This window comes from Athene noctua, chromosome 2 (genome assembly GCF_965140245.1).
Source record: "Athene noctua chromosome 2, bAthNoc1.hap1.1, whole genome shotgun sequence".
Taxonomy (NCBI): Eukaryota; Metazoa; Chordata; class Aves; order Strigiformes; family Strigidae; genus Athene; species Athene noctua.
Window position 1 is genome coordinate 139,005,370 of NC_134038.1, and position 27,135 is coordinate 139,032,504.

At 37.3% G+C, this 27,135-nt stretch overlaps 1 protein-coding gene across 8 annotated transcripts in view; it reads right to left on the reverse strand.

Annotated features, from left to right (window-relative positions):
* Positions 1-27,135, reverse strand: part of OSBPL3 (oxysterol binding protein like 3) — an 85,268-nt gene that overhangs the window by 4,838 nt on the left and 53,295 nt on the right. For 5 of the 8 annotated variants that reach the window (XM_074900429.1, XM_074900431.1, XM_074900432.1 and 2 more), the window contains 15 exons: positions 26,678-26,781; positions 26,438-26,530; positions 25,673-25,829; positions 23,119-23,249; positions 20,891-20,968; positions 19,592-19,699; positions 16,656-16,790; positions 15,876-15,969; positions 12,556-12,806; positions 10,576-10,713; positions 7,807-7,870; positions 4,825-4,903; positions 2,577-2,721; positions 1,101-1,245; positions 422-548 (listed from right to left, as the gene is read on the reverse strand). In XM_074900429.1, coding sequence (XP_074756530.1) covers positions 422-548; positions 1,101-1,245; positions 2,577-2,721; positions 4,825-4,903; positions 7,807-7,870; positions 10,576-10,713; positions 12,556-12,806; positions 15,876-15,969; positions 16,656-16,790; positions 19,592-19,699; positions 20,891-20,968; positions 23,119-23,249; positions 25,673-25,829; positions 26,438-26,530; positions 26,678-26,781 — 1,849 coding nt within the window. The remainder of the gene's footprint in view (positions 1-421; positions 549-1,100; positions 1,246-2,576; positions 2,722-4,824; positions 4,904-7,806; positions 7,871-10,575; positions 10,714-12,555; positions 12,807-15,875; positions 15,970-16,655; positions 16,791-19,591; positions 19,700-20,890; positions 20,969-23,118; positions 23,250-25,672; positions 25,830-26,437; positions 26,531-26,677; positions 26,782-27,135) is intronic. The other 3 variants (XM_074900434.1, XM_074900435.1, XM_074900436.1) reach the window with 3 other exon arrangements.

The following is a 27,135-nucleotide window of genomic DNA, read 5'->3' on the forward strand; positions in this document are numbered from 1 at the left end:
CTGCACTATCCACAAGCACTTAACAAAAAATAACTCTCATAATAAGCTCAGAATCATGGTTATATTATTGGAAGGTAGCAACAGTAGAAATTCCACTGCAGAAAGAAATTTTAAGTGGCCCAGGTTTTGGCTATTCAAACACAATATCCTCAACATCCAGCACCTGAAGTACTGAAGTTTTAACATCTTTGGAAAGGCAGTTATCTAGAAGCACCCAAGAGCCACTTTTAGGAAGCACTGATCCATAACGACTAGACTGTCTATTGACAAGTGATTAAAATGCTTGTTTCAGATGCACATAACGCAAAAATAGAAACACACTGCAGGTATCTACACAAAACAGTCTGAGCCTAGGGTGAAGTGCACATACAGAAAGTTAAGAGCTATTTGAGGAAGATATTTAAGAATTCAATCTTCTTACCTTTGGTCCGGCCTAAAACGTGTATCAGTGGATGGGAGTAATGACCTAGTTTGCACGTCCAGTTCATTTAACTCCAGTGCAAATTGAGTAAATCCATACCACTGTTCATAACCTTTAGGCATCGGATCTACAGAAGAAGAGAATACATTCAGAATCCCTATCTAATGCTATTATCTTTAGAAGGAAAATTCCAAGCTCCCCTCCGTAATTTGTTCATATTTGAACCATGGTCTCAATTCTGGGCGAATATGGGGTTTCTAATAACGTGTCAAAAGATAACAGTCCCCTTCATAATTGTACTGCTGCAAAACAGATTTCTGGTCTCTCAACTGAATCAGTGCACAACTGTGATGAAGGCCATGCTATTATCACAGTGCTTTTTCAAACTATAGTAGAAAAAAACCCACAAGTTTGGGAGAAGTTCAGATATAGCTGTCATTACAGAAATGAACTTTGTGGGCTATCCTCTGATGTTTAATACATGAAATATACAACACTTCTTTGCATAAAAAATGGGGTGGTTTGTTCCTTTTTTTCCTTTTCTTCCTTTTAGAGTCCTCAGTACCCGCTTCATGCCCAAATATGAAAAAGAAGTTGGGGCCTAATAAAGAGATAAAAATAGTAAGTTTATTCTTAAGCAGATCTTAAGTTCTGTACGTTAGCCATTCTGATCACTAACTTGCTCTCCATATGCAGTTTGAAGATGAAGTTGTTCCACAGTATAAACTTTCATGCCACTTCCCAAAGAGTCGATGCACAACTTTCCCAGCTTTATCCATGACACTGCCTTCGATCTCATGTGCATTTGGATTCCAGTACTTGGCCTAGAATTAAAAGAAACAAGGGGAAAAATGGTGTGTAAGAGATAAGGATTGAGTGATTTTGCTGTGTCAGTAGCACCATGCCGTAGAGTGGTTTTCTGAAATGAAAACCATGTACGTGTGCATTACAATATGATATGCAAACAACTGCTGTTAGTACTATTAATCAGCTTATTAAAATACTAAGGTTGAGAACTGTATTTATTTTGTTTGCCTTTTTTAGGGGCAGTACTATATGAAGCATAGCTGACCTTGAATTTTAACCCAATGACAGGTAATCCTGACTCCTGACTTAGTTATCTACATCTTCCCAAATTTGCAGAAGAGGAAGAGAAGGTACTGATACAGTAAGCTCCACATTAGACAATTTACAGTATCAAATATGTAGTATTTACAGGCTCTCAATCTTTAAAATTTGAACACTGAACATCCACTGCAAGTCTGAAAAATCATTACTGTACTTTCAAATACGTATTTGAAAAAAAAAAAATCACTCTAATGCTTCTTAGAAAGCACAAAGTATTCAGGAAAATAAATAAGGAAACTTTTTTTCTGCTGCTGAGCATGCCATGCTGCATAGGTATGCTGAAGTACTTAGCTTCTACCTGTATGGTCTGTTTCTGTGTAAAGCGCAGCCTTTCTCCGGCAATCAGATACAGAAAATGCAGATTAAGTCTCCTAACATGCTTTGCAAAACTATTTCTCAGGTTAGAAATGCTGGCATTGGTTTAGGTTTCACCGATTTTTCTTTACTAGGAATAAGTTATTTATTGCCAAAACCTAATTTTAATTTCAGTTACAAGGGCATTTCCTGAGGAAGTCTTATCTTGATGCCTTGTACTAAAGCAAAAGCTTTGAGTAACACCACAACCTCACACTTAAACCTCTCCAAGTACCTGCGAAGGGCTGGAAAAGAGCGTTGGGAGAAGCACCCCACATAAACACTGGTTCTACCGTTGATGAATGAATGCAACCACACCACATGCCAATGGGTCAGCAGGAAGCATGTGGTAAAACCACTGTCAGTAGACACCATGTGCCTACCTCTCACATCAAACACAGAGTATGTTTTTCATCATATTTCTTCCTTTCCTTTCCTCGTACTTTTCCACATCTCCAGTGGAATCACTTGAAAAATCTTTCTTCTCTGGCTCTACCTAGTGAGCAGCAGTTCCTTCAGAGTTGAAGTTTCTCGAGGAATCACAGTTAATTACAGAACAATAAGAAAATACAGCTTGCAAGCAGTTGTACTGAGCTTCAGCAGAGAACATCCACCCACTGCTGCCTGTTAGAAAAGGCACTGCCAACATTGCTGTGGTTACTGCTGTGGTTACCTTTATGAAAGTCAGTTTGCAGTGGCAAGCATCATCGTTAAGATTTTTGATGATGATCTCTCCATAGTGTTCAATCCATCTTTGCCCGCTTAAGATGTTATGGATGCAAGATGTCACCTTGTTCCATGCAAAATGGTCTTTAAAACTGTTAGAAAAATACACACAAGAAAAATCTCATGCCACGTCCAAATGAGCTCTTAACTTGTGAGAAAAAACCTGCAGAAAACTCTATTAGAAAATCCCCACTTTTTTTTTTTTTTTTTTTTTTTCTGTAATGCCTCATCTTCTTGTTCCACATCTCAAAAACAAACCCTGTGACAACAATCTTGCCTCCCATAAAACTTATTTCACTTCTGCTATAAACTTTGGTCTTGAATTCAGTTTTCTCTCAGTTTACTTGTCTCTCTTCACCAGTATTAAGAATCCAAAAGTAGTCATTCTAGTATCTTCTACTGGCTCAAATGCCCATTCCACAGCTTGTAACACAGTGACAACTGAAAACACAAGGACATGGGCCACTGGAATCATCAGAAGACTTACTGAGTGGAATGAGCTTGGCTCAAGCTCTCAAGGCCGAGCCTATGTGTGTGCTTCAGAGAAGGGCAAAAGTTCTCACTGGATAGTTCAAGATGTAGTTGCACAGTGGAAGACAGCAGACAGGAAGAAAAGAACAAATACCAATAGGCAGCACAACATTTTACCTTTTATTAAAGTAGTATTCTTATAAAACAGCTTTATAAAGCCTCAAGAAAAGGAAAGTCTCATGAAGACATATACTCTACAATTTGTTCTGGGTACTGATAGCCAAGTTGCTACTGGTAAGGCAAAGGGTAAATGTACAAAACACCAGTCTCCCCATAGCAAGTGCCCTGCAGACATCTCATGAGAATATTAGAACCTTTCCTATCTCCCCTTGATCCCTTGCTTTCATTTGCTGCATTATAAGAATATGCACAAGGACAGTTTTTACAGACTAACAGATATGCAGCCCATTTACCCCACAGTAACTTGTTTTCCTGCCCCTACCTGTAGGTCACATGCTTTATCATGCCTGCTAAAAATACTGTATTTGCTCCAAAATAACCTTAATACTAATACTTAATTTTTTCCTATCGCCTCAGTATCCTTTTTATACCTAATTCTAGATCAGATACACAGGGACACAAACCAGCACATGGAGACCACATATGAATCAGATTATTTTCCAGTTCATCAGCCCACCATGGGCCCTGACCTATTAATTACCTTGCCTCTGACCCCCCACTCACATCCTAAAGACCTTTCACTCCACAGCTTAGGCTAGCCACTATGAACACAACATGAGGTTTGGATACTAACTTATTATATTTTAATTTTACCCACGTAAAAGAAAAAGTCATGCATAGTCATTTAGTCTGTTGAGTGCTAGGTTCTTGATTTATTTTTCTTTTTTTTATTTCTGATGGCAGAATAATTAATTTTGTAGACTCTCTCTGGAAAACAGATTTAACTGGAACATTACTCAACATTTAGATCTGCAAACATGGTTCTAGAAACATGATGGATATAGGCCAAATTTTAAGGGATCTTAATTATTAATCTATAATAGGCACTCTGGCAAGCCAGTATTAAGAACACTGCAGATTTTTATTTTTAAAAGAGTTAAACTATACTCCACACTTAACTACAGTCGCCACTTACCTCCTTGGATAATAAACACCAGATATGCAACTGGTTCTATTTAACTTACAATAATTATTTAAGCAGTGATGATCAGCCTCACCTATGGACCAGGACCCCATGGTGTTAGGCTCTGTACAGATACAAGTACAAAAGAAAGAAACACCAACACCACCACACCCTCCCCCAAACCCATATTCAAGCAAAAGAATTCATAGCTTCCTCTACCTTGCAGTTTTTCCCCGAGTTGAATTTCAAGTTTCCTGTATTTTAAACTGAATTATGAAAATACCAACTTTGCTTTTTTCCAGATACACAGCAGTGATGGTTTCTATTTCATCTTTTGTTTTTTATAACCTTTGGAAGGGTTAGTGCTTCTGGTTTATGCTTCTGGTTTCAGTTTGGCAGGTTTTTTTCTTTTTTTTATTCCCTCCTCTCTTTCTTATAAACTAAATCACAATCACCAATTCTTCCAAAGGTCTAACATGGCACAGCACAGCTTGTTTCTCATCTGGATAAATGTGGCTCCAGTGTGTGCAAGCACATCTGTGCCTGTGTATCAACAGCAACACACGACTGCAGCACTTACGCTGGAAGAGTTACATGTGTTGTACCGACTGGAACAATTTCCATGGACTTTCCCCAGAATTTGTTTTTCCATCTTACGTCTGAAACAGGAAGAAGAAAAAAAAAACAACACAGGTTTAGTCATAGGCATGGGTGAATCAATCTGTACCTGGGTTCTACTTTATTTTCAAGAAATGTAAAATAACAAAGTGCAATAAAAGTGTTCAAAGAATGCTGTGGACCTTCAAACATGGGTTTGGGTTTTCTTTTTTCATTACATTATTGGTTATTTAAATAGCAAAGTAACAGAGGTTTAAAAGTCCTCTCAAAAACTTTTTCAAAGGGAGAAATTTGAATAAGCTATAGACAGCATATATTTCTCTGCAATTCAGTTGCTAGTGAATGAATGCATACATTTCCAAAAAACAAAAGCAGAATTTCAAATACAAAAATATAGCACCTAAGAACATCCACAGTGAAGAAGCAAGAGAATTTTTCAAAGGGCACAAAATTGCAGAGGGATTTAGTCCAACGTCTTCTGTAAGTTTAAACGGCCTTTTAAAACCTTGTCTGAATCACAAAGACATGTTCAAGTCTCATGTCATTTCTCAAAAAAAAAGATAAGAATTCTCAATGCAAGTTTAGCCAAATGTATTGAGCAAACACACTAGAAGAGAAAGAAACATAGACATTCTCTGTCTATACCCCTATGGCAGAAGGGGTATAGTTAAATTGGGCTAGATAATCAGGCAGTAACTTTCATAGTAACTTCAGAGCTCAGGGGAATAGTATCCTTGCTGTATTAGACACCACAAACTCCATTCCCTGCCCAGTCTGAGAAAGAGGGAAAACTTCATCTCTAGTCTTAAAAAGATGCTAGTACTAACACAAGGAAAGCCGAAACACTCTTTCCTATCCAATTATGGGGGAAAGCTGTAATGCTGCTCTGAGATAAGATGCTGAAACTGTAGTTAGATTACATCTCTCCCAGGTGTATATGTGCAAGTGATAGGACTGACCACACCAAGCTGCCTACCATTGCAAAGGCTGGAGTGGGACATAGGTCAGAATTCCTCATAGAAAAAATGATCCTTTTCTTATCACTGGGGAGACAGACCTTTTGGCTTTTTTGGTTTTGAAGTTTGATGCTGGGTAAGCATTTTTAGTGACAGCAATTCTGTTGTGATTCCTATGAGAGGTCCAAAAGTACCTTGAGTATGATGATGTTGAGCTGAATTCTGTACTAGCTTTCTCACTTCTGCAGTGGGATGGAAGAGAAAGGCAAAGGCACACCCTGCTGAATTTAACAGTTAAAATGTATTATCAGACTGCTATGTTCTATGTTCTTGTAAATGGCAAAGCTGTCCCATAGAGATCAGTACATGGGAAACATCTTGTGAAGCAGCGTGTAACTTAATCATGCAAAAATTTTAGGACAGCAAAGAAAAGCAAACTTAAAAGCTGTGTTAGGACTAATTCAGGCACAGATGCTGTAGTTTCTGGAACTTTCTTTTTTTGCATTTCCACTGTTCATGTGTCCACAATTCTTTGCAAAAGCAGAGTCAGCTTCATAAGTCAGGGAAAACAATTTCCAAAATAACTGTCCTTGTCAGAACCCAGTCTGCTGGTTCACTGGAGATGATCAAGAGATTTCTTGATGTTGAAACAGACAAACTAAAGTCAGTGTCTCGTGGGAAGAGAGTACTACTCTGGCAATGCTGCTGAGGACTGTCTCCTTTTCAGCTGAGGAGATCATATGGTAAGCGAAGGGATCTTTGCACACAGAAGGAACTTACCTCATTGACAAGCTACCTTTATGATTAACTTGATGTTAATCTTTGCACATAAGTTAATATAGCCCCATAACAAGATGCCACAGTATTTACAAACTGCCTCTGCACTGGAAAAAATAATTGTCTAGATCTCCTGTAAGCTCAGCTAGTCACATTTAAAGCCAAACCAAACCCTCAAACCCCTGCAGTGCCCTGACTGAGTCTCCCATGCTCATCAAATCCAAATCTCAGACTCTCTCACTGACCAAATTCTCAGCTCTCACCTTTACAGAAGAGCTTTGTTCTCTAAATGCAAGTGTTAAAATATGAGTGATAACCATTGTCAAGATCTGTTAAACAAATCAGTCTCACCAGTTTTTATTAAGACAGGCTGCTATCTAATCTTGTTTATACAGTTTTCAGTTCTTGAATAAATTTTTGGCCTTCTCTGCTTTTTGGCTAAGAACAAAAGGGCTCTTGTCCCCATATTTATTTACAAAGCAAAAAATTATATTGAATAATGAAACCCAGACTAATGACAGAGTTCCAATTTCTGGTCAGTATGATTCCATTGGTAATAACTATAATCAAGTCAGCAGTGTCAATCATAACAGAATTAAAGGTTATAATATGGCTACATTGCGAATTGACAAACTTCTGGGTGAAGGATTTTAACTGAGTTAAAAGGCAGATATGTTCTGTGTACACTCCAAAAATATCTAACCACACAGGTACTGCAACTGGCTGACATCTTCACCAGCATCACACAGTAAACAAAGCTTCAACACACTTCTTTTGAAACACAATGTTAGTAGTCATCATTACATGCTGTAATAATGCCAGCAGAGAAAGACAAGGTAAATATATTTATCCTTGCTGTTATGCTCATTTCTGGAAATTATTTTCAGAACAGGTTTATAAGATCTGACAAGGCTCAGGATTTAACCTGTAGTTTTTCAAGCTGTGTCCCAATTTGTTTTATAAATAGCTTGAGGTACAACTATTCTTTACTAAAGAACTGCCCCCCAAACAAACCTTGACCATTTTTATAATGGCAGAACATCCAAGTAAGAAGCATATGCAAGTAAGTATAGGCTAGCATTTCTTAAAGCCATTCTAACATAATATAAGCAGGGAATTTCACCTTTTCCCAATCTCTGGATATTTCATGCTATACATACAATGAAAATATTATGAACACTGTAAAAGTAAATGAGAGACTGAAGAGTTACCTTGCCAAAAAGCAAAATTCACAGATTCAGCATGGCATGCAGAAATAGGTGGATGGTGACTGACCTAATAGCAAGACATGAAAGGGGAAGAAAAAAGATGGACATATTAACACCTGAACAGTCATTTTGATTTGGGTTCCTTTTTTTTTTTTCCCTTCATTTTTCATTCATATATGGCATTTACAATTTGAACATTTACTTTCCTTTTGCAGTTGTGTCCTGAAGGGGGAGTCAGTGAGATTAATAAGGTACAGAGGCCTAAAAAGCCTTGAAAGAAAAGAGAAGCACTTTTAAAAAGCCTGTGACTTTTGTTCATCCAGTGAAAATCTAAATATTTTGTACATTGTCTCTAAAGTGATAATTACATTTACTCTTAGGACCTGTTCATATAGTAACAGAAGCCACACTTCGAGTACACAGACAAAAATAAAAAAACCCTAAAGGACCAAATTCTTCTGAACAGTAAAATACCCACAAAACCCTGACTGTGAGGATGGAGACAGCAGTCAGCATCTCTGAGGGGCCACGGGTGGAGAAATCAAGCCATGAAATTCCATCTAGCAACCCCTACTACTGCAGCAGTGACATCCCAGGTGTTTCTAGGGCAAAACTAACCATGTGCACTGCATTTTATCAGCTTCAGGTAATAGCACATACATGAATTAGGGCAACCACCAAAATAGCAAAGCAAGGACTGTGAGTAAATAAACAAATACACAATGCAGACTATTAAAAGGAAATAGTGAACAGTAAAGGAATTGCACTGAGTGAAAGCAGTCACTCCTGCTTGGTTATAAATTTTCCCTTCTGTGTGAATACAACTAACAACTGACCAGGACCAACTCTTTGATGTGTCATGCCTACTGTTCTTTTGACAAGACAACTTTATTTTCAAGTCAAATTGCTATTTCCCACTATGAATTTAATTTCTTAATCATCGACATGGCTCAAATGCAGTGTTTCTTCTTTGTTACTCATTTTGCAAACCTGTTATCGAGCAATTTTTCTGCAGGCATCCAGTTATTTACTGAACATCCTCTACTTGATTAAAACAAAAAAAAATTTAAAAAGGAAATTACTAATTACTCTCAGCTATGACCTAATTCACCAAGAGCAACACTCTCACACACATACTGCACCCAGATTAACCCCAGATATCACCGTAATTCATGCATTAAACTTAGCTCTCACTTAAACTGTTAAAATTCCAGAGTAAGGTTATGCCACTAAGTGGAGCTATTCTAAACTCACTCTAGTATTAGAACCGAATTTCTTATTTTATACATTTTGCTTATCTATTTCATGGATTACATACTATCTGCACAAGTTATCTAGAGTAAGCATCAAAATGCTTGCACAAGCAATAAGGAACAGCTCCTGATGCAAGAGAAATATTTAATGCTTGCAAGCTGCATGAAATTTCCTCCTATACTGCCCTCCTCTCCTAATGGTCCTCCACCCCATGCTATTACAGTAATTTTACCACTCTGTAAACTCATATCACTTATTGCATGTATTAGAACAGTAGTTGTTAACAGCCCAAGCCCCCTCATGTATAAAAACTCCTCTTTAGAAAAAGTAGCCTTTGTACTGATTTAGTCAATATTCAGGGGAAAATCTCTTTAATTCAGTCTAACATTAAGCTCAGCATGAACCTTTATCCATCACTTTGTTACTCCAATTTGATGTTACACTGCTAACTGCAGTGCTCTACACACATTGTCTTAAAACTGAAGTAACACCATGAAGAACCAGATACATTAACTTTAAATTTGATTCTTGCTTTTTTTCCCTTTTCCTTTATTTTTACTCTTGACCGTGACATTTCCTGAGACTAAGGAAAGATCACACAGCACTCCTTTTTGTCAGTTCTAAAACATAATGTACAAAATGTTGTATTTTCAGAGGAGGTCAAAAACACTTTTCATTTCTTAAAGGAAACCTCTTAAAAGGCTTTCTCTGATCAAATTTCTAGGTTGTACACCCTTGCCCACTGCACTTTTTGTAATTTTATTTGTTATGTCTAGACAGAATGAGACAGCTTTCAATCTTTATTACCCTGCTAGACACCATCTTATATAAGTTTTACGTCTTTTCAACATATGTCTCAAGTTTAGAGATCCTGGTAAATTGGCTGGTTAAAATTTAGTATTTTTCTCACATACTTAATAATTATTCTCCTGTTAGGAAGATAACTCCCCTAATTGGGGAATAAACACTCAGACCTTGATGTGTTCTACATATCCTTCACTTACTAAGCTGTGGTACCAGATCTGAAAAGCTTAGCTCACAAAGTATTGGACAGGAAGCAGAAATATTGATTCTGCCACAGAAAATACTAGTGGTTGATTGACTCACACAAGCGATAAATTTATTGTAAAAGAAGACATTAAACAGCTGGAGATACAGTATTTTTAATGATCACACACAAAAGAAAATGACAAGAATGTGAATGCTTGCTGCAGTCGTGATCAGATTTCAGTATGGGGAATTGCACTCTGCTTAACCAAGTATCTAGTTACTGGAGTAGGCAGCCTTTGCTTCTCCAGTATCAGCTGTTGGTTGTCATGTTCCATCCCAGAGTTAGCAGACTTTCCTCAAAAAATAATTTCCTTCATTTATAGTTCTGCAATGTCCCTTGGGTTTTGCTGGAGTTGGGTTATATAAAGCAATTTTGTATTTGGCTATTAATTCCAGACGATTCTAGCCACGCATTTAGAATTAATCACTGTATCAAGTGGTAAATCTAAGGGTTGCAGCATACAATACCTGTTCTGCAAAGAACTGGAAACCCTTATCTTCGCGAATACATTCATAGGTTTCTCCAAGCACTGGATTAAATGGCTTACTTCCAGCTCGGTAGTAACTGGATGCATATGCAGAAGCTGCAAATGCAGCTATATACACCTGGAAATAACGTATGTGGAATTCTGATTAATTAATTTACCAGAGCCATGCACAATTCTTGCTATACTTCTGATTTAACACACGGAAAAAACGTAAGGTCTTACACTGACATCAGAGTCTGTATTTTTCCCATCATTTGCAGACTACAAACATGCATGCCTCCTGCAAGTTAATCACTAGCTCACACCTTAGAGAATTATTCATTTTCAGAGAGTCATTCAATGGTCCAGGGATGGAATTATTAAAGACAAAGACTGCAAATTTCATCAACTGAAAACAGCACCTCTGAAAACTGTTTGAAACAGCTTAGCTCTGCAACACAGTTCAAAGCAGTAACCTTAATCACTGTTAGATGTTGTATTATAACTGGCTTTTATAGTATGGTCTGTGATTCTATGGATCTACCAACCATCCTTTTCCTAAACATGTCACAGGAAGCATCGGATGAGTTTTTACCAAGTTTGCTATTTCTAATGCAATTTGAATTGAATTGCCTTTGATTTACTGTTTGCTATTACCTAATTATGAAACTGTTCTTGATTATGAATTACACGGTAACCCTTTTAAATTTTTGCAGTCAACTCAAGCATAATTCCTCCTAAACCTGAGAAACTGGAATTTGGGGTTGTGCAATTCAGGTCTCTTCTGTACCATTTTTCTCTCTTTCCCATCCTTTTTTGTCATCTTGTGAAAGTGTAGATGCTCTCACAATTTCAGAAACTGAATCCACTTCAAAATTACTCTTTTATGAACAATTGCAATTACTATGCAACAGCTAGCATTAATTTTGCCTCAAAGGCAAAGAATACTGCATTCTGAGGTAATTTCCAGATGCTTGGGTGTGAGAAGGAGGGAAAAGGTTTCTTTTCATTCCCACAGGAACAACTACTGTTCATTTCCTTTTAAGGTATGTTCTGAAGAGAACAAAGAAAGCTATGCACTGAAACCCCCAGTTAATAGCCACACCCTCTGTCCTGAGAAGAGACATTCAATTGTAAAACCCTTGCAGAGTGTAAGAAGCTTTTCAAACAATATTTATCACACGACTATTTATATTAATTAATAACCTAATTTTAACATAAAATACATCGAGTTGAAAAGACTTAATTCAGTTTAAGGGACAACCTATAGTTTCCACTTAAGATAATTAGAGAGATTTTAATCCTTTATTTACGAGTTTACATACTAAGTATCTTTTGTGCACCTGGAAACAGAACAACTGAAATGCATTTTTCTCTAGTTCTGTTGCCAAATGCTGAACTCAGGGTTCTGCACTGGCAGAAGATGACACCACTATTCTACCCAACGTACATTCTTATTGCCCGATTTCAAAATCTTGAACATTTTGGATCAATCCCAGAACCTCACAAAACCAGTTAATAAAACATATGGAGCTCATTTAGTTAACAAAGATACCACAGTAGTGTAGGGCTGGAAGATCCAGCATCCTCTGTGCACAAATGTGTTACCAGATAGACACCCTTAAAAAAAGATATATTGTAGCTTTCATACTCAAGAGGGAAGTATATTAGCAACCCCCTGCTCTCTGTTTTTGCTGTAAATTTTCAATCTTAGAGAGTAAGAGCTGCAAACCAGAACTCAACTTGCAGGACAGCAAGGTACTTGAGGACAGAGACTTCCTGGCAAAGCACAGAAATTATGCAGAAGAGTTAAAAATAGAGGGTATGTAAGTATGTACAGACACATGTTCGGAGAGTCTGCTTCTCTCAGCTGGGAGAAAAAGAAAAATAGAACATCTTCATTTCTTTCGCAGATTATTTTTGTATTTATGCTATTCTAATTATATTGAATGTTACTTAGTATTTGGAATAACATATTTACCATCCGTTCAAATGGGTTAGGTGTATGCGCTGCTGTATCTAGTAGCTCACTGTACTCCAGCTCCTCACAGAGACGCTGAAGGGTGTTAAGTGGCTCATTTAATTCAACAGGCATGGCCACTTTGGAGAGATCCTTTCCTATGTTATTTCTCAGGATATTCCATAGGCTGATGTTACTTGTATTAGGACATGGAGCTGGTAAACATGTTCTCCGTTTAGAATTGCATCCAATTCCACTTTCAGAAATACAGTCTGAAAAGGAAGGAAGTAGCAGAACAAGTCAATTCACTATTTAGTTTAATCCCCTTTGCAACCACACATTAAAATGCAACCATATTTTTTCTGTCAAAACTTCCTTCCCTTCCACCCTCACAATTCATGTATTTCACCTGTGGTTTGAAGATAGCTTGTTATGAAAATGATAAAATTAAGAACAAGATTTTAATTTCTGTATGTTAACTGAGGTAAATGCCAGGTACAAAAGATGCATAAAACATAACTATCCTTCCCCTTAAATGGCTACAAGAAAGGCTGAGGCTTTCCACTGAATTTGAAAGAGTAAATATTATAACTATTTTATTTGTAACAGAGATGGATTCCTATCTGTTTAAAGGACATAAAACCTCCCTCCTTGACAGAGCTTCAATTAAGTTGACACTTCTCAGAAGTAAGGCGTAACTTACAGATCCAAGCATAATAACAACTCCTACCTATCTTTTCCTGCTTTTTTGAATGCTACCAGGGAAATTTACTGCACCAGAGATTTACATGCAGGCTCTTCCACAGTGCTCCCCATAGTGCTTAGCATTTAAAAAGTTTTAGTGACAGTAGCTTTTAGATATGTCCATAGGTTGGTGGAGAAATGGCCTGTTTTAAAGGTGGAAAAGCTGAAGCAACTGTGGAGCTATGGGTTTGTTGAAGATAAAAAAAAGACTCATGTCAAGAGTCCTTGACATGAATATGTGAGGTCTGTGTTGCTATGTCAAAGCAACTGGAACAGGATAAATAGTTCTAAGTGTGTCATGAAATGATCTGTGGCAGGATCAAAATAGAGCTACAAGCTTCTGTAACAGACACTAGTCTGAAGTGGTTAGATTGCTTAGCTGTACATCAATCTCGTTTCAGAGAGGAATACTGTTACCACAAGAACATATTTAATCTTTATATGTCCTTAGAAGCACCTAGGAAGCTCCTGCCCTAGAATGAGTTACCACTTAGAGACAGTCAGGTATAGCACCAGTCTGTCAACCTCTGTCCTCATCTGGCTTTCCTCACACAGGTTTGTCTTGGAGGAATTGAGAGCACTGGGCAGCACATCTTTCCTGTGCTGCACACGCCCAAAGAATGACCCTCCTTAAATGATCAATTTCAACCAGTTATTTCTTCTGCTGGTCCACTGACATAAACATGATACCAGCAGTACTTTAAACAGTGACAGAGTACAGATAACCACAAGGCCTAACTTCTCCATCCAGTACTGCCGTGTATGTGAGCTCAGATGGAGTTTTTCAAGTGTAATCAGCAGTCTTAAAGTTTTAAGGAAGAAGTTTCCATCTTTCTTGACACTCACAAACCCTAAGTCCTAATATCTCATATGACCAAGTTACTGTAATGACAACTGAACTATCTGCAGTCTACTGCCTCTTTCTTTCTGTATAAAAATGGCATGAGCACTATAAATCAAGAAAGCTACCTGAAACAATTACACTGTTAAGTGGCTGGGTCCTATACTTCCCTCTTGGGAGAATTTATTTAATATTAGAAGAGGCCAAAAAGAAGGACGTTCCCTTAGATACTTCAGGAATGAGGGGGTCTCTGGAGAGGAAGGAGGTAAATTCTGAAACTTTATCATTCAAAAGAGCTCTCTGAAATGGGATTTGGTTATGTCCTTTGACAGCTTCTTATTAAAAGGAGAATACTAACTGACTGAACTACATATTCTGGACAAGTCCATTAACTGGAGTAAACTGGTGACAAAACAGAGTAGAGGAACAACTAAGATATTCAGATACCAAATGTTCTATACAGTGAAGTTTGCCAACCTCCCACGAAAAGCACACACAGTTCTGGTTTGCAAGTGCTGTGACAAATGGCCAGCAACAATACTGAAGAAGATTAAGACATCTGACCTCCGGCTAGACTCTGACTTTTAAGACCAGACTGGTCCATTATCATCATCTGGTCTGACCTTCTACATTAAAGTGGCCAGAGGATTTTATCATAATTCCACAATTTACGGTTCAGCTAAAGCCCTGTAGAAAAAAGACATCCAGTTTGCTATTAATGGGAGTGGCAGGCTGCCCAAAGCACAGAAATAGCAGGTAGCAGAAGCATGTGAAGGTGCTGCTAATACGGAAGACCTTCAGTGATAGTCTTTCTTACAAGGGGATTAACAGCCATACTAATAGTTTTCTAATGTCCAGATCATGAGATAAATCAATCTCTATTCTTTTCTATCTTAAAAAAAAAAAAAAAATCTTTGTTTTTAAACAGGTACAGAATACAACCTATCTCCAGGCATATCAAACTACCCAAGTTCAGAGGGATCCACTGGTCCTTGGAGATGATCAGGAAACAGCTGCTAGTAAGAAACCACTGTTCAGCATTTTTGAAGATAAAAATATATTGACAGAGTGGGAAGAACACTTTGGTTAGCTGAAAGGAATTAAAGGCACAAAGCGAATTAGTTTGTTATGACCAATTCTTCTCCCTCTTTTTTTGATTCTGTCTCTAATTAGCAAGACGGTTAAATAAGCTTATGTACTAACAAGACTATCATGATTAAAACACAGAAAAAATAAATCCTTACGGTCATATGACAGGCATGCCAGCATGCAATTATTCTCATGTTCCTTTAAACACTGAATTCTGATAAAAACAACAGAGCTCTCAATGAAGTTGATAAATTGCAGACAAAAACAACAGAGTGACCAGAAGAAAATTTAAAAAAAAAGGAAGCAGCTAGGCCTTGCTATTTTGAAAAATCCCGTGGCCATGAAAGTGTTACCATAAAAGCCAGCAGAGGAACTAAAAAGGAGTGGGAGTTGCACCCAAAGCAGCCAAGAAAAAGGTGATACAGAAGTGCTGATACAGAACAGCCATCCTGCTTAATCAATGGTGCCCAGCCCCTGTTAAACACATTAGCCAGAATGTGCTGTTCAAAACCAGTCCGAGGCTGTATGAAAAAAAACACAGGCTATTTACATCTCGAAACCTGTAACATAAAATTATTTCTAGTAAGAGAAGAAAAAAGATAATCACAAACAAAAAAGAAAGAAATAAAAGAAAGAAAAACATGGTATAATAAAACACTGAACTTACCTAAAGTTTGTCTTTCATTCTCCATGTCATTGCTTAGGTTATCTTCTGAGACATTATCACTGATATCACTTACGTATGAGTCATCATCTGATACCTGAGTGTGGCATGGGGAAATAAGCAAGATACATCACTCATTAAAATAACCCCATATGCACACGAAAACTGTTACCTTCCTCTGCAGTTACTGTTTTAATAGATTTGAGCTGTTTAAACTGTGTTTCAGTATTACAGAAAGTACTAAGTCCTAAGAAAACACAGTTGGGACAAATCATCACTGAAAATTCAGCTATTTTTTGAGTGGAGACATGCTTCATCTTGGCCCCACAGCTAAGAAGGCTTTCCTCCTATCAAAAGCCAAGGTTTTTATGGAGTCTGAGAGAGGTGAAAAAATGAGTAAATAAGTTTCAATATGCATGACAACAGCCCCAAGCTACCTAAGGGTATCACAAGGACAGGTATGAATATATATATTTTATGATACAATTTCTTAAACACCTGTATAATGACTCAAGGCAGACAGTACAATATATGCAATATCTGCACCCTAGCTACCTAATTGCCATTTGTCTCAATGTGCATATAAGACTTCTCCATAATAATTGTTACATTTTACTAAAAAGAGACAATGACAACAAATAAATACATGCAGTATATTAATTTCTAAATGTTTTAAAAATTTTCTTTTTTTTGGCAGTGATCTGATGTGCAGTTAGCACTCAGAAAGACTGCCTATCAAGTAGCAGATAAACTACATCAGAATGTCAATCTTAATGTTCAGACCTCATTTTCTGAAGAGCTAGCAGACAGTAGGACTTCCTGTGCATCAAAGAATTCTGTGAGAGAGTCAGCTATAGACAGTCTGCTTTCATTGGAGACCTGATGAACCAGACCTCTGCTTTCTTCCCCTGAATTTTCCTGTTTAAAAGAAATAAAAAGTTTTGAGAGGAGAAGTACCACAAATAGCATTCATGCATGCAGTTCCACAGTCACATAATTTAAAGGGCTGTAAAACACCGGGAGAAGATTGCACATGCTCCTCTCCAATTCAGTGAAAGGTAACATGTATTTCAAAGAGGGATTTAAAAACAAAGTAAAAGAGACCAGAGAAAAAGAAGAAAAAAATAAGGAAAAAAAGCAATGCATATCCAGTAAATCAGCTATGGAGCTGCATGTACTTTTTCAAAAAAAAAAAAGTAGTAAAAATGCTTTGGTATTTGAGTGATTTAGCCAGATATACACAAGTGTATCAACAAAAAGCCCCCAAAAGAACATAACTGTCATCTCTTTATATTACATCCTAGATTCACATTCCCTTCTGATCTTAGAAAATTAATTAGTCTTTTCCTCCCCAGCCTTGCTTAATTCAAAGCCTGTGGTGCAGTGGCATACAAGATTCAGAAGGGCAAAGTTGCTTTGTATATAATAGCAATGCTTTCCTAGTTCTCTTTCTTCACTACATAATTTTCTATGCTGTGCTTTGGAAAGCTTTCTTTCATATCCACACCTGGGATAGCTCCATGTTAACCAAAACCAACATATTACCCAAGCCACATAAAGTGACATTGCTTTTGCTGCTGCAGGCATGTTTGACTGCCACGGAGATATCAGTAACTCCTCCCACTGAAGCTCTACAGGTTGTTGGCGTAAGTAGAGTTCCAAAAGGTGGCTCAACACATTGGTTCATTCTAAAGATGCAGTAATAATGAAGTTGGAGGACACTGAACACTATTATTTTCCTCGATAACTTCACAAACACTAAGAAAATAGGTTGCCTGGCCCAAAGTAGTGTATTAGCTGCTCTCAAACTTTTCTGCATGAGATGCTTTACTAGCTTGTAACCATGACTGCCCTATCATAATTGTGCAGGAACTGTAGTGTTTTATTTTCAGAACAACATAATGAACAATCTGACAAGTCTATAATCAAACTGACAAATTTTTCAAAGCTTTTCTGCTGGTAGATTTTACTATAGTACGGAATGTTATTCAGTACGTGCTAACAAGGGTGACATGATAACAAACTGAACTGTCATCACACAAAAGACTTTTTTTTTTCTTAAACAAAATACTTCTGATACAGCAGCAAGAAAAGAGGAAGCCTCAACACCGTGTCTTCTGTGGGAAGGCAGTTACACTAGCCTGCAAGTTTGAAAAAAAAAAAAAAAAGTCTTACAGAAGTGAGCATTGCTACTGGGATTGTTTCCAATACTATTTTGAATCTGAAAAGGAAAGTGAGCAGGAAAGGCTCATAAAAGAACAACAGGTTTTTATAGCTATGACATGAGAGTTTCAGGTTGTCTTCATGTTCTCACCCTGGCATGATAAAATACAACATAAACTGCCCAATATACAAACTAAATTTTTACCTCATGCAAAGGCTTGAGATACTGCTTCAATTTTCACAGGTCTATCATAGCACCTGATGCATCATTTAGAAGCAAATTTTGTGTAGTGGCCCTTACTCACAGAAGCACCACTGTATCATAGTCTTCAGACAAATCTAAAATGAAACTTCTCTAGTATAAGCGATTTCATTCTTAAATTCCATCCCAAACGATGCCAGAGAGAATTTGTGAATGAAACCTCTAACAGACCTTTCGAAAGCTATTTCTGATGTGTGTATATAGTACACAGAACAAGTTTCAGAAATAATCCATTGTCATTGTAAGGATCTCCACTAAATAAGAAAATAAAGAACTCCTGAAATTAAAACCCAACACATTTTGTTTTTTGAGTAGCAGTTTAAGTGCTGTTCAAATTCTCATGGGGTTAAAAGAAAAAGGCATTAGAATGATCAACTATCTTAAAGAAAAAAACAACACAAAACAAACGAAAAGCTAACAGCTAAATATGACCAAAACACAGCTCCACTAAAACTGAACTAAAGCAGAAGTGAACAGATGGAATGACTAAACTGTCTTTAAAAATAAAAGGAAATAATAAGTTATATAAAACCCCCAGCATTACATCCACTCAAGTCCTAATGAAAGATTTATACTACAAGCACAGCAGAAGTTTCTGTATGAGTTAACATTTAGGAAAATCCATCACAAATAACACAGTTCTTGCTTCCCTCACTAGCACCATTAACACTTAGATCCTATGACCTATAAATACACTATATTCACATGCATTCTGCAGCCAGCCAAAAAACTGTCTTAACATCAGTACGTCTCAAACTGGCTAAATGGATATGTAGAAGACTCCCTGGCTTCACACAAAGAAAACTAAATGGCTGAAAGGGCTCTTGTACGTCTCATTTCTTTGATCCTTTCATGGCAAGGTCTGATGGCTGTTCTAAACCTGTAGCCAGCATTCTGGGCTAACAATATTTAGACAGGCAACAGAAAGAACTACAGGACTTGAAAGTTAATAAGGGAATAACAGGGAGAAAAACAGCAGCCTGAGGATAACAAGGCAGCAGCTCTGTTCATGCTGAATGGGAAGTGGGCAGAAGGCAAGGGAGAACACCAGGAACCAGTAGCAAAAAGAAACAGAAATGTGCTCACGAAAACTGCTCACAAAGGTCGTCTTTGAAATCAAACATTACACAATGCATCATCAGAAATGACTCATAACCATGAAAGCAGACTCGTTTTACTAACACAGTACACCACAGGGAAGATATGAAGAACAGGACAAGATGCAGCTATGCAGCACTGTCTAGATGTAGAGGCTTGAGGAACAGACGTCAGTGAAAGAGAAATCCATACCCACCTTCACCAAATCTGGACTTGATTTTGCATTAGATGCTGAATCAAGGATCATAGATTCGGCATGTATTCTGCGTAACCGGTCTTTAAGATCTGTGGTTTGTGCTATTGCCTGGAATATTTAACAAAAATATTGGGGATATAAAGTTCTCTCAACTAATTTGAACATGGCTTTATTGTGTAAAAAGGGGTGAAGAGTATTTAAAGTGCAGTATAAAACACCACCACCACATGATTTTTTTAATAGTTCAGCAAATCATTTATTATAAATGCTTCAAACCTTGTTCCTTATCTCTCAAATTAAAACTGCTTCTGTTCAGTGTGAGGGAAAGGACACATAAATGGAGGAAAAAAGCCAAAGATGGCAGGGATATTTCAAGTCACCAGGTTTTGCAAGCTGATTTAATAAGTTCTAAATTCATGTTGTGCATCTTTTTTCTTTTCAAGTTCGCTTCCTTCACCCCTATCTCCAACCTAGCCTCTCTCAACATTAATTCTTACTCTTGCCACATCCAAAACCATCTGATTTTCCCAGCAGCCTGGTATACTGACAGTTCCCTTTGCCTTCCCACTGACAGAGAAATAAGACTTAAATTCAGAGAGGTACAATTTGTGTCCTTGTCCCGGTTTCGGCTGGGATAGAGTTAATTTTCCTTCTTAGTAGCTACAACCGTGCTGTGTTGTGGATTCAGTATGGGATTTGGTATGAGAAGAATGTTGATAAAACACTGATGGTTTTAGTTGTTGCTAAAAAATCAAGGACTTTCCAACTCCCCATGTCCGCTAGTGTACAGGTGCACAAGAAGCTGGGAGGGAGCAGAGCCAAAGCATCAGACCCAAACTGGTCAATGAGATATTCCATATTGTACAACATCGTGCTCAGCATATAGATGAGGGTAGCTGGGAAGCTGCAGCTCACTCGCTCTTCTGGGACTGCGGTTTCAGGATTCTCTCCCCTCTGGGATCGCTACCTGGCAACAGGCTGGGCATTAGCTGGTGGATGGTGAGCAATCGCATTGTGCATTACTCATTTTTATATTATATTATTACTATTATTATCATTATTATTTTCATATTATTTCAATTATTAAATTTTTTTTATCTCAACCTATGAATCTCCTTACCTTTACCTCTCCAAATCTGTCCCCCATCCACCAGAGCGGGGGAGGGTAAGCGAGCAGCTGTGTGGTGTTTGGCTGCCAGCTGGGTTTAAACCACCACAGTCCTATGAGCCTATAATGGCAATGAGGAGAATAAAAAGCCTCTACTGCAAACTCATGTTTGTTACATGTTATTTACTCACACAGGGTGCATCTGATGGACAGATGTCAGAGTGGACTTGTAGGAAGAGAATGCGACCCTGCCTGTAATGAAAATATAACTGAAAAAAAAGATTGGGTTACTAATTTTGGAGCAATACTGAAGACTTACTGCCCATTTTAGTCACCTGAATCAATACTAGGATGTGGAGAACCCTGCAGTTCAGACATTCGCTTTGTCCACAAATGCTTCTGATTTCAACAGTAATTTTTGTTGGAAACAGTCTTGAGTGCAGGAAACTCAGCAAACTCAAAGTGATGATGGAGGGGAGAAAGTAATTTATGGCTTTACATATGTGTGGTCTGAAATCGCCATACAGGCATATATCACTTCTGTGTCAAGAGTTCAAGTGGACAGCATTGTGTTATACCCACAACATCAAATAAGGGCAAAAAAGAATTTACACAGCTTTCCTGTAATAGCATCTTCCAATTTTCATGGATTGCTACAAAGTGTTTTCTTCTATTGCCTTCTTGCTCCCCCGATACCAAAAATACTGTACTTTTCCCCATTCTGTATTTGGTTTTCTTAGACTGTGTATAGGTCAAGGATACTATCTTAATGAGAGAGAAGCAGAGGCAGGGGTGCTAATTTTGTGGTGGTTTATACACTTTAAATCTGTTCACTTTTCTTGCTCTGTCAGGCTGATAAGAGCAAAATGGACTTAATGCTTGATAGCTTTCAACTTGTGAGTCTGATTTTTTTGTTCCTCAGGTACAGAAAACAAACTGAAATGACCAACAACAAACACTAAATTAAAGTCATCAACACAGAACTCTCTTGCAAGGTGGTCTTGGAAACATGTCAAGTTTATCATAACTGTGCTTCCATACACCTTCAAAGGAAGCTTATTCCTTTCTCCTACAGGATGTCTGCTGTACAGGGTGAGAAAATTTCTGCTGCTGGCATCAGCTTTACAGATCTGCAGGCTAAGAACAGCTCTCACAGGTGTTAACCTCTGCTGAAACTGCCAAGGTTCACAGACGACTTCTGGATTGGCTACAAAAGGCTTATTAAGTATCACAAAGATCTAAAAGAATGACTTTTAAATGACATTTAGAGGATGAAGATGGACAACAGAATTTCACTGCTCAAAAAAAGCTAAGCTGAGTGTTCCCTGAGTTCAGAGATCTTAAAACGGATTTTCTGATATAAAATGGTAGGCAAGTAACACTGGAAAAATAAAAGTCACCTATTCAAATATCAGAAGTTGAACATCTGAAAGCCAAAAACAAAGAATGCAAGTAAGTATAGTTATTATGCAACAGGTTTCAGCTTTCTCTAAATTCTACGAAGACATCACAGCCTCTAAAGGTCTAGGCAAAGAGGCGTGTTATATGCTTTAAAAAGCTATAATCATATGCAGCTTTTGTAAAGCAAAGGAAAGTTTTCAAACTGAAATAATTCTAAGATGAGTTATATCACATTTATCAATGCCAGAGTTTCACCCGCCTCTGATAAGGAATTTGCAATCAATACTGAAATTTTAAGACCATGGTGATTATGGCCCTTATTGCTCTGAAATCAGATCACTGGTTGTCATGTTCAAACATGACCAAGCAGAGATTTCTGGTCTCAACCAGTTACAAAAAGCACACCAACCAAAACCCCCCCACCTTTTTTAAGAACACAATTTTTGGCATTTAGAACTCTGCCCAACAGCTCCATTGCTGCTTTTGGACACCTAACACATAATTAAGGTTGAAAGTCAATATAAACAAGCTGTACTTGAATTTGCTTTGCCGAGCAGCTGCATGGTGCATCATAATGAAGCCCTAGTGCATTGGAAGGGACAGCTGAGCACTTTCAGCTGCTCTCACCTTTATTTTATGACAAGTTATACAGTGAATAGCTGAGTGCTGTTTAGGAAAAGAAAAGGAAACCCACAACCTACCAGAACTGTGTGATTACACAGTGTATGTTTCAACAGAAAGTAGACCCATTGTCACAGAGCAGCCCTCTGATTCTTAACATCAAATGATAGAGATTATACTATATACCTAAATCAATCTACCAAACTTCAGTGATTTCACAATACTTTAACATTCAGGAAAGAGTCTTTGAAAAACACCAATATAATAACTTACTATGATTCAACACTGCAAATTCTAGCACAGAACAGACACTACAGAAACAGAACTCAGTTACTATAAAATTTAAAAGTAGTATCTGATAACAATGAAACGTGCTGAACTTCAGCATGTCACTTACAGATGTTAAGGCATTCTTCAAGCCAACTATTTGTGCAGATGGAGATGAGGATGCATCGTGCTCCAGCATCTGCTTCAGCTTTTCTCTTTCTGTAGATATAGTGCTGAAAGCCGACCTCAAGGTGAAGTAAACTAGAACCATTTCATAAGAAGTGTCAGTTAAACACAGTTAATCAACTGTACACATACCAATTACGCAAAACTTCAATGAAACATCATTTATGGTGACAGAAACAGGAGTTTAGGTTGAGAGTTTCAGGGTGGGTTACTAAAAACAAGTAGTATTAATCAAGGTTATAGGGTTGATTTTTTAGTAGGAGAAATGTTTATGGTGAATGCTACCATGTTGACTACATTAGCCACAGTCAAAATTACTCTGATTATTTGTGACAGATGGCAACAAAGCTAACTAACCACATCTGCTCTCCACTTGCTTTTGTTTCCCAATTAGCTTGAATCTTCAGATGGTCATGACTCTATTCCACATTCCTTTAAGAATTCCAGTGGGGTAGGAGAAGAGAGGGAAGAAAAAAATGAAATAGAAAAAAAAAACAAACAAAAAAGCAGCTATAACACATACTGTGCCACAGCTATAGGGTTAGTAGTTTCTCCACAAGCAAGTCAATTGTGGTGTTGAGTTTTGTTAATCTCTTTTTGGGATAAAGAAATTTCAGCTTGTTAGATGATTTAGTGACTCAAAGGGTCAGATCCTGAACATTGTGCATGTTACACAGCTACTTCTACTGCTTCCTGAGCCAGTTATCACCAGCCTGAAACATTTAAATCAAACAACAGACCATGCAATTTAAAAATCACTAGATTTTTAAAGCGGAAATGCACTTTCCTCATCTTTTTTACTTTTAAGACATTTAATCTTTAACCACAAGGAATAAAAATTTGGGTTGGTTTGTTTTTGGTTTTTTTTAATGTGGGTTTTCAACATTTATCTAACTGGAAAATTAGAGGATTTCTGTGGGTCTAGTCAAGCCTTGTAATGCAGTCATGAGAACTGCCAATACAAAAATGTATTCATCTACAGGGAAACAGAAGTATAAAAATCTGAGCTTGGATGCATGGGAAGGGCAAAGAACAAGAAATCTCTGATACCCCTCTCTTCTAATCATCTACTTGGAGTTAACCTGAATCATCATGACTTCAGTGAGTATTTGATGTAACTAATTTACTCTCCAAGAAACTATTCCTAAGGTACATTTCAACATTGCAAACCATTACCAAAGCTAATTATCATACTTTAACCTATTTGAAGAAATCTTTAACAGTATCACACAGGGTGGGGACAAAGATGTATACACTGTGATCTATTTTGTTAGTCGTTTATATGTGGATGACATGACCAGAATCTTCAGTGACCTCAAACATCATTTAATAAGTTATATGCTAACTTAATTTTTCAAGAATTATTACATACTAAAGTACTAATGTTACATTTTATTTCACTTATATCAAAAGCTAAAAGAAAAATTTTCTTCACTACCCTTTTTTGGAAGGGGTGTGGTATAAAGCAACTTTAGAAAAAAATTCTTTGTACTGTTAATAAAATGATACCAATTAAAATAGTACCAAGTTAACTGTGCCCTCAAAAATGCATGAGTCAATCTAACTAAAATTTCTGACATGGACATTTCAGGTAAGACAAGCTTGAGTATGCGATTTCTTTGCTTTGCATAATAGCAACTTCTCCAACTGTGCCCCAACCCCACTTCTTCTCTCTTTTTGGAAAACATATCAGTTTTCACTATAATTGACTTTACAAACTTTACTACTTAGATACATTTCTTACATAACAGAATCAAGATACATCAGCACCAGAGGGGAAAAACAAGTAAAAAATGCCTCTTGATAACATCAACCATTATCTTGTGCAAAAGGAGACAAAGTCAATACTTCCAAAAGTCTGTCAGATAGAAATGCTTAAGTGCCTTCCTCACCAAGATCACTTAAACAATTTAATCACTTAAATCACTTAAGCAAAAATGCTTCTGGTGCAAGGGTGATGGAGCAAAGCACTACTAATGAAAAATGATTTTGAGTGAACATGCATTTTTAGTCAAGCCACCCCTCTGGCTGCTTTACATGATTTTATTCTTCTGTATTCACTAAAAATAGGTTACTACCATAGCAACCCTTGCATCACCAACAAACGTTGACTCTGAAATACAGTGAAGCACACCAAATATACAAACATACATGTGCTCATACACACATGTATGCATGCAAAGACAAAAAAGTATAATCTTCTGTTGTGTTTACAGCCACTGATTTCAGGATTTTTACCTTTTGACAAAAAAATAAAATCTAGGATTTTAGCACATAAACCAAAGGGTTGTACTTTATTAAATAAAAGATAAAAAAGGGATGACTAAGCCACTTTTCTGAAATGACGTAAGATCTCAACATTTGCAATTCCTCAAGGGAATTAACGGAAGGAAGGTTTTCCTGCTTTTTCTAAACATTAAACAGGAAGCATTCTCAGAAGATACATCATTATTTAAATTGTGATGGGATAAAACCATGTATGAAAGAATTTCATTTACCTTTATGTGCAATGTGAAATAAATCTTCTTGCATTTTAGTAAATTCTGATGATGTTTCAGAGCCATCAGAGTAAATTTTCTCCTCTACAAAATCTATTGTAGATAGATTTGGATTGGAAGCATGCAGTCTCAAAGGAGCAGAAAATACTGAAGGCACCTGTAAGGAAGACAGCCATCTGTGATGGTTTTACAAACTGTGAAGAAAATTTTGTTTTATTGTACCTACCTGGGTTACATGTTAGAGACACCAAAAATGGAAAAAGTACTGTCAATTACCAGTAGGCTTGGTATGGATGACACCTGGCAAATGAAACCATAGATATAACTTTGCCCAAGATATCATAACTGGAGATTTGACAGAACTCCAGTAAACAAGCCCATTGAGAGCTGTACCGTATGCTATACTATTTTTCCCTTATGAGTATCTAAACAAACAGCCTCTGGATGCATATATGTACAAAACTATCTGGAGAACTTAAAAAAATCAGTACTGATTAAAAAAAACCCACCACAACAACCCCCAAACTGCAGGCAGATTGAAAACATGGGTAAAAAATGTGGCCAGTCTCCTGAAGGTAACAGCACAGACCTTATTGCAGATATCAATGACAACAGGTATGTGGTTTGTCTGATATATTACCACTTAAAATGAGCTAGCCCAGGACACTACTTAGAAAGGATTCATATTTCCTAAACCGGTCACACCAAGAAATGATCAATAACTAAGATCTGGAGAAAGATGGGCACTGGAAGGACTGAAGTTACCTGTAACATTCCTTTAGCCTCTTTCCCAACAACTCTGGATCGCCACCTCCTGTGTGTTCTCTTTTCCTTCTTCGGGCTTTCAAAAGGTCCAACCTTTTAACAACACACAGGACAAAAATAATACAGATTGCCATAAAACTAGCACAGCTAAGAAGAAATACCTTGATCCTTTAGGATCTGGGGTTGGTTTTTGAAACTGCAAGGGAAAACTTTTTTGGTTTTGTTTTTTAAACAACAAACCTGCATAGCATTTATAGCAGGCGCTGAATACGTCCTGTGAAGAACATCCATGCTCTGCAACAGCTGGTTCATTTCCAGTAAATATGTGTGACAGTTGGAGAGGTCTGTTTTGAAGAAGAGAATATTTTCAGTTGCTTAAAGTAACAGACACACTGAAAGTTTTTTTTCTTTGTAAATTAGTCTCATTTTGACTGTAGCTAGATTAAGTTATTAATTGACTAAAAGCACATTATTAGATGACTGGATAAAACCTGTGTATTCTTCAACCTTCAAATTCAAATTCAAAAGATTGAAATGCATCCATATGGTGTGTATAATGATCATGATATTTTATCCTAGCTGTTTGCAGAAAAACAAGAATAATGTGATAATTACTGTGGTTTGGGGCTAGTCAGAGCTCCTCATGTTGAGGATAACAACACCACAGGCATCAAGACTGAACTGTACATTCAGAACTA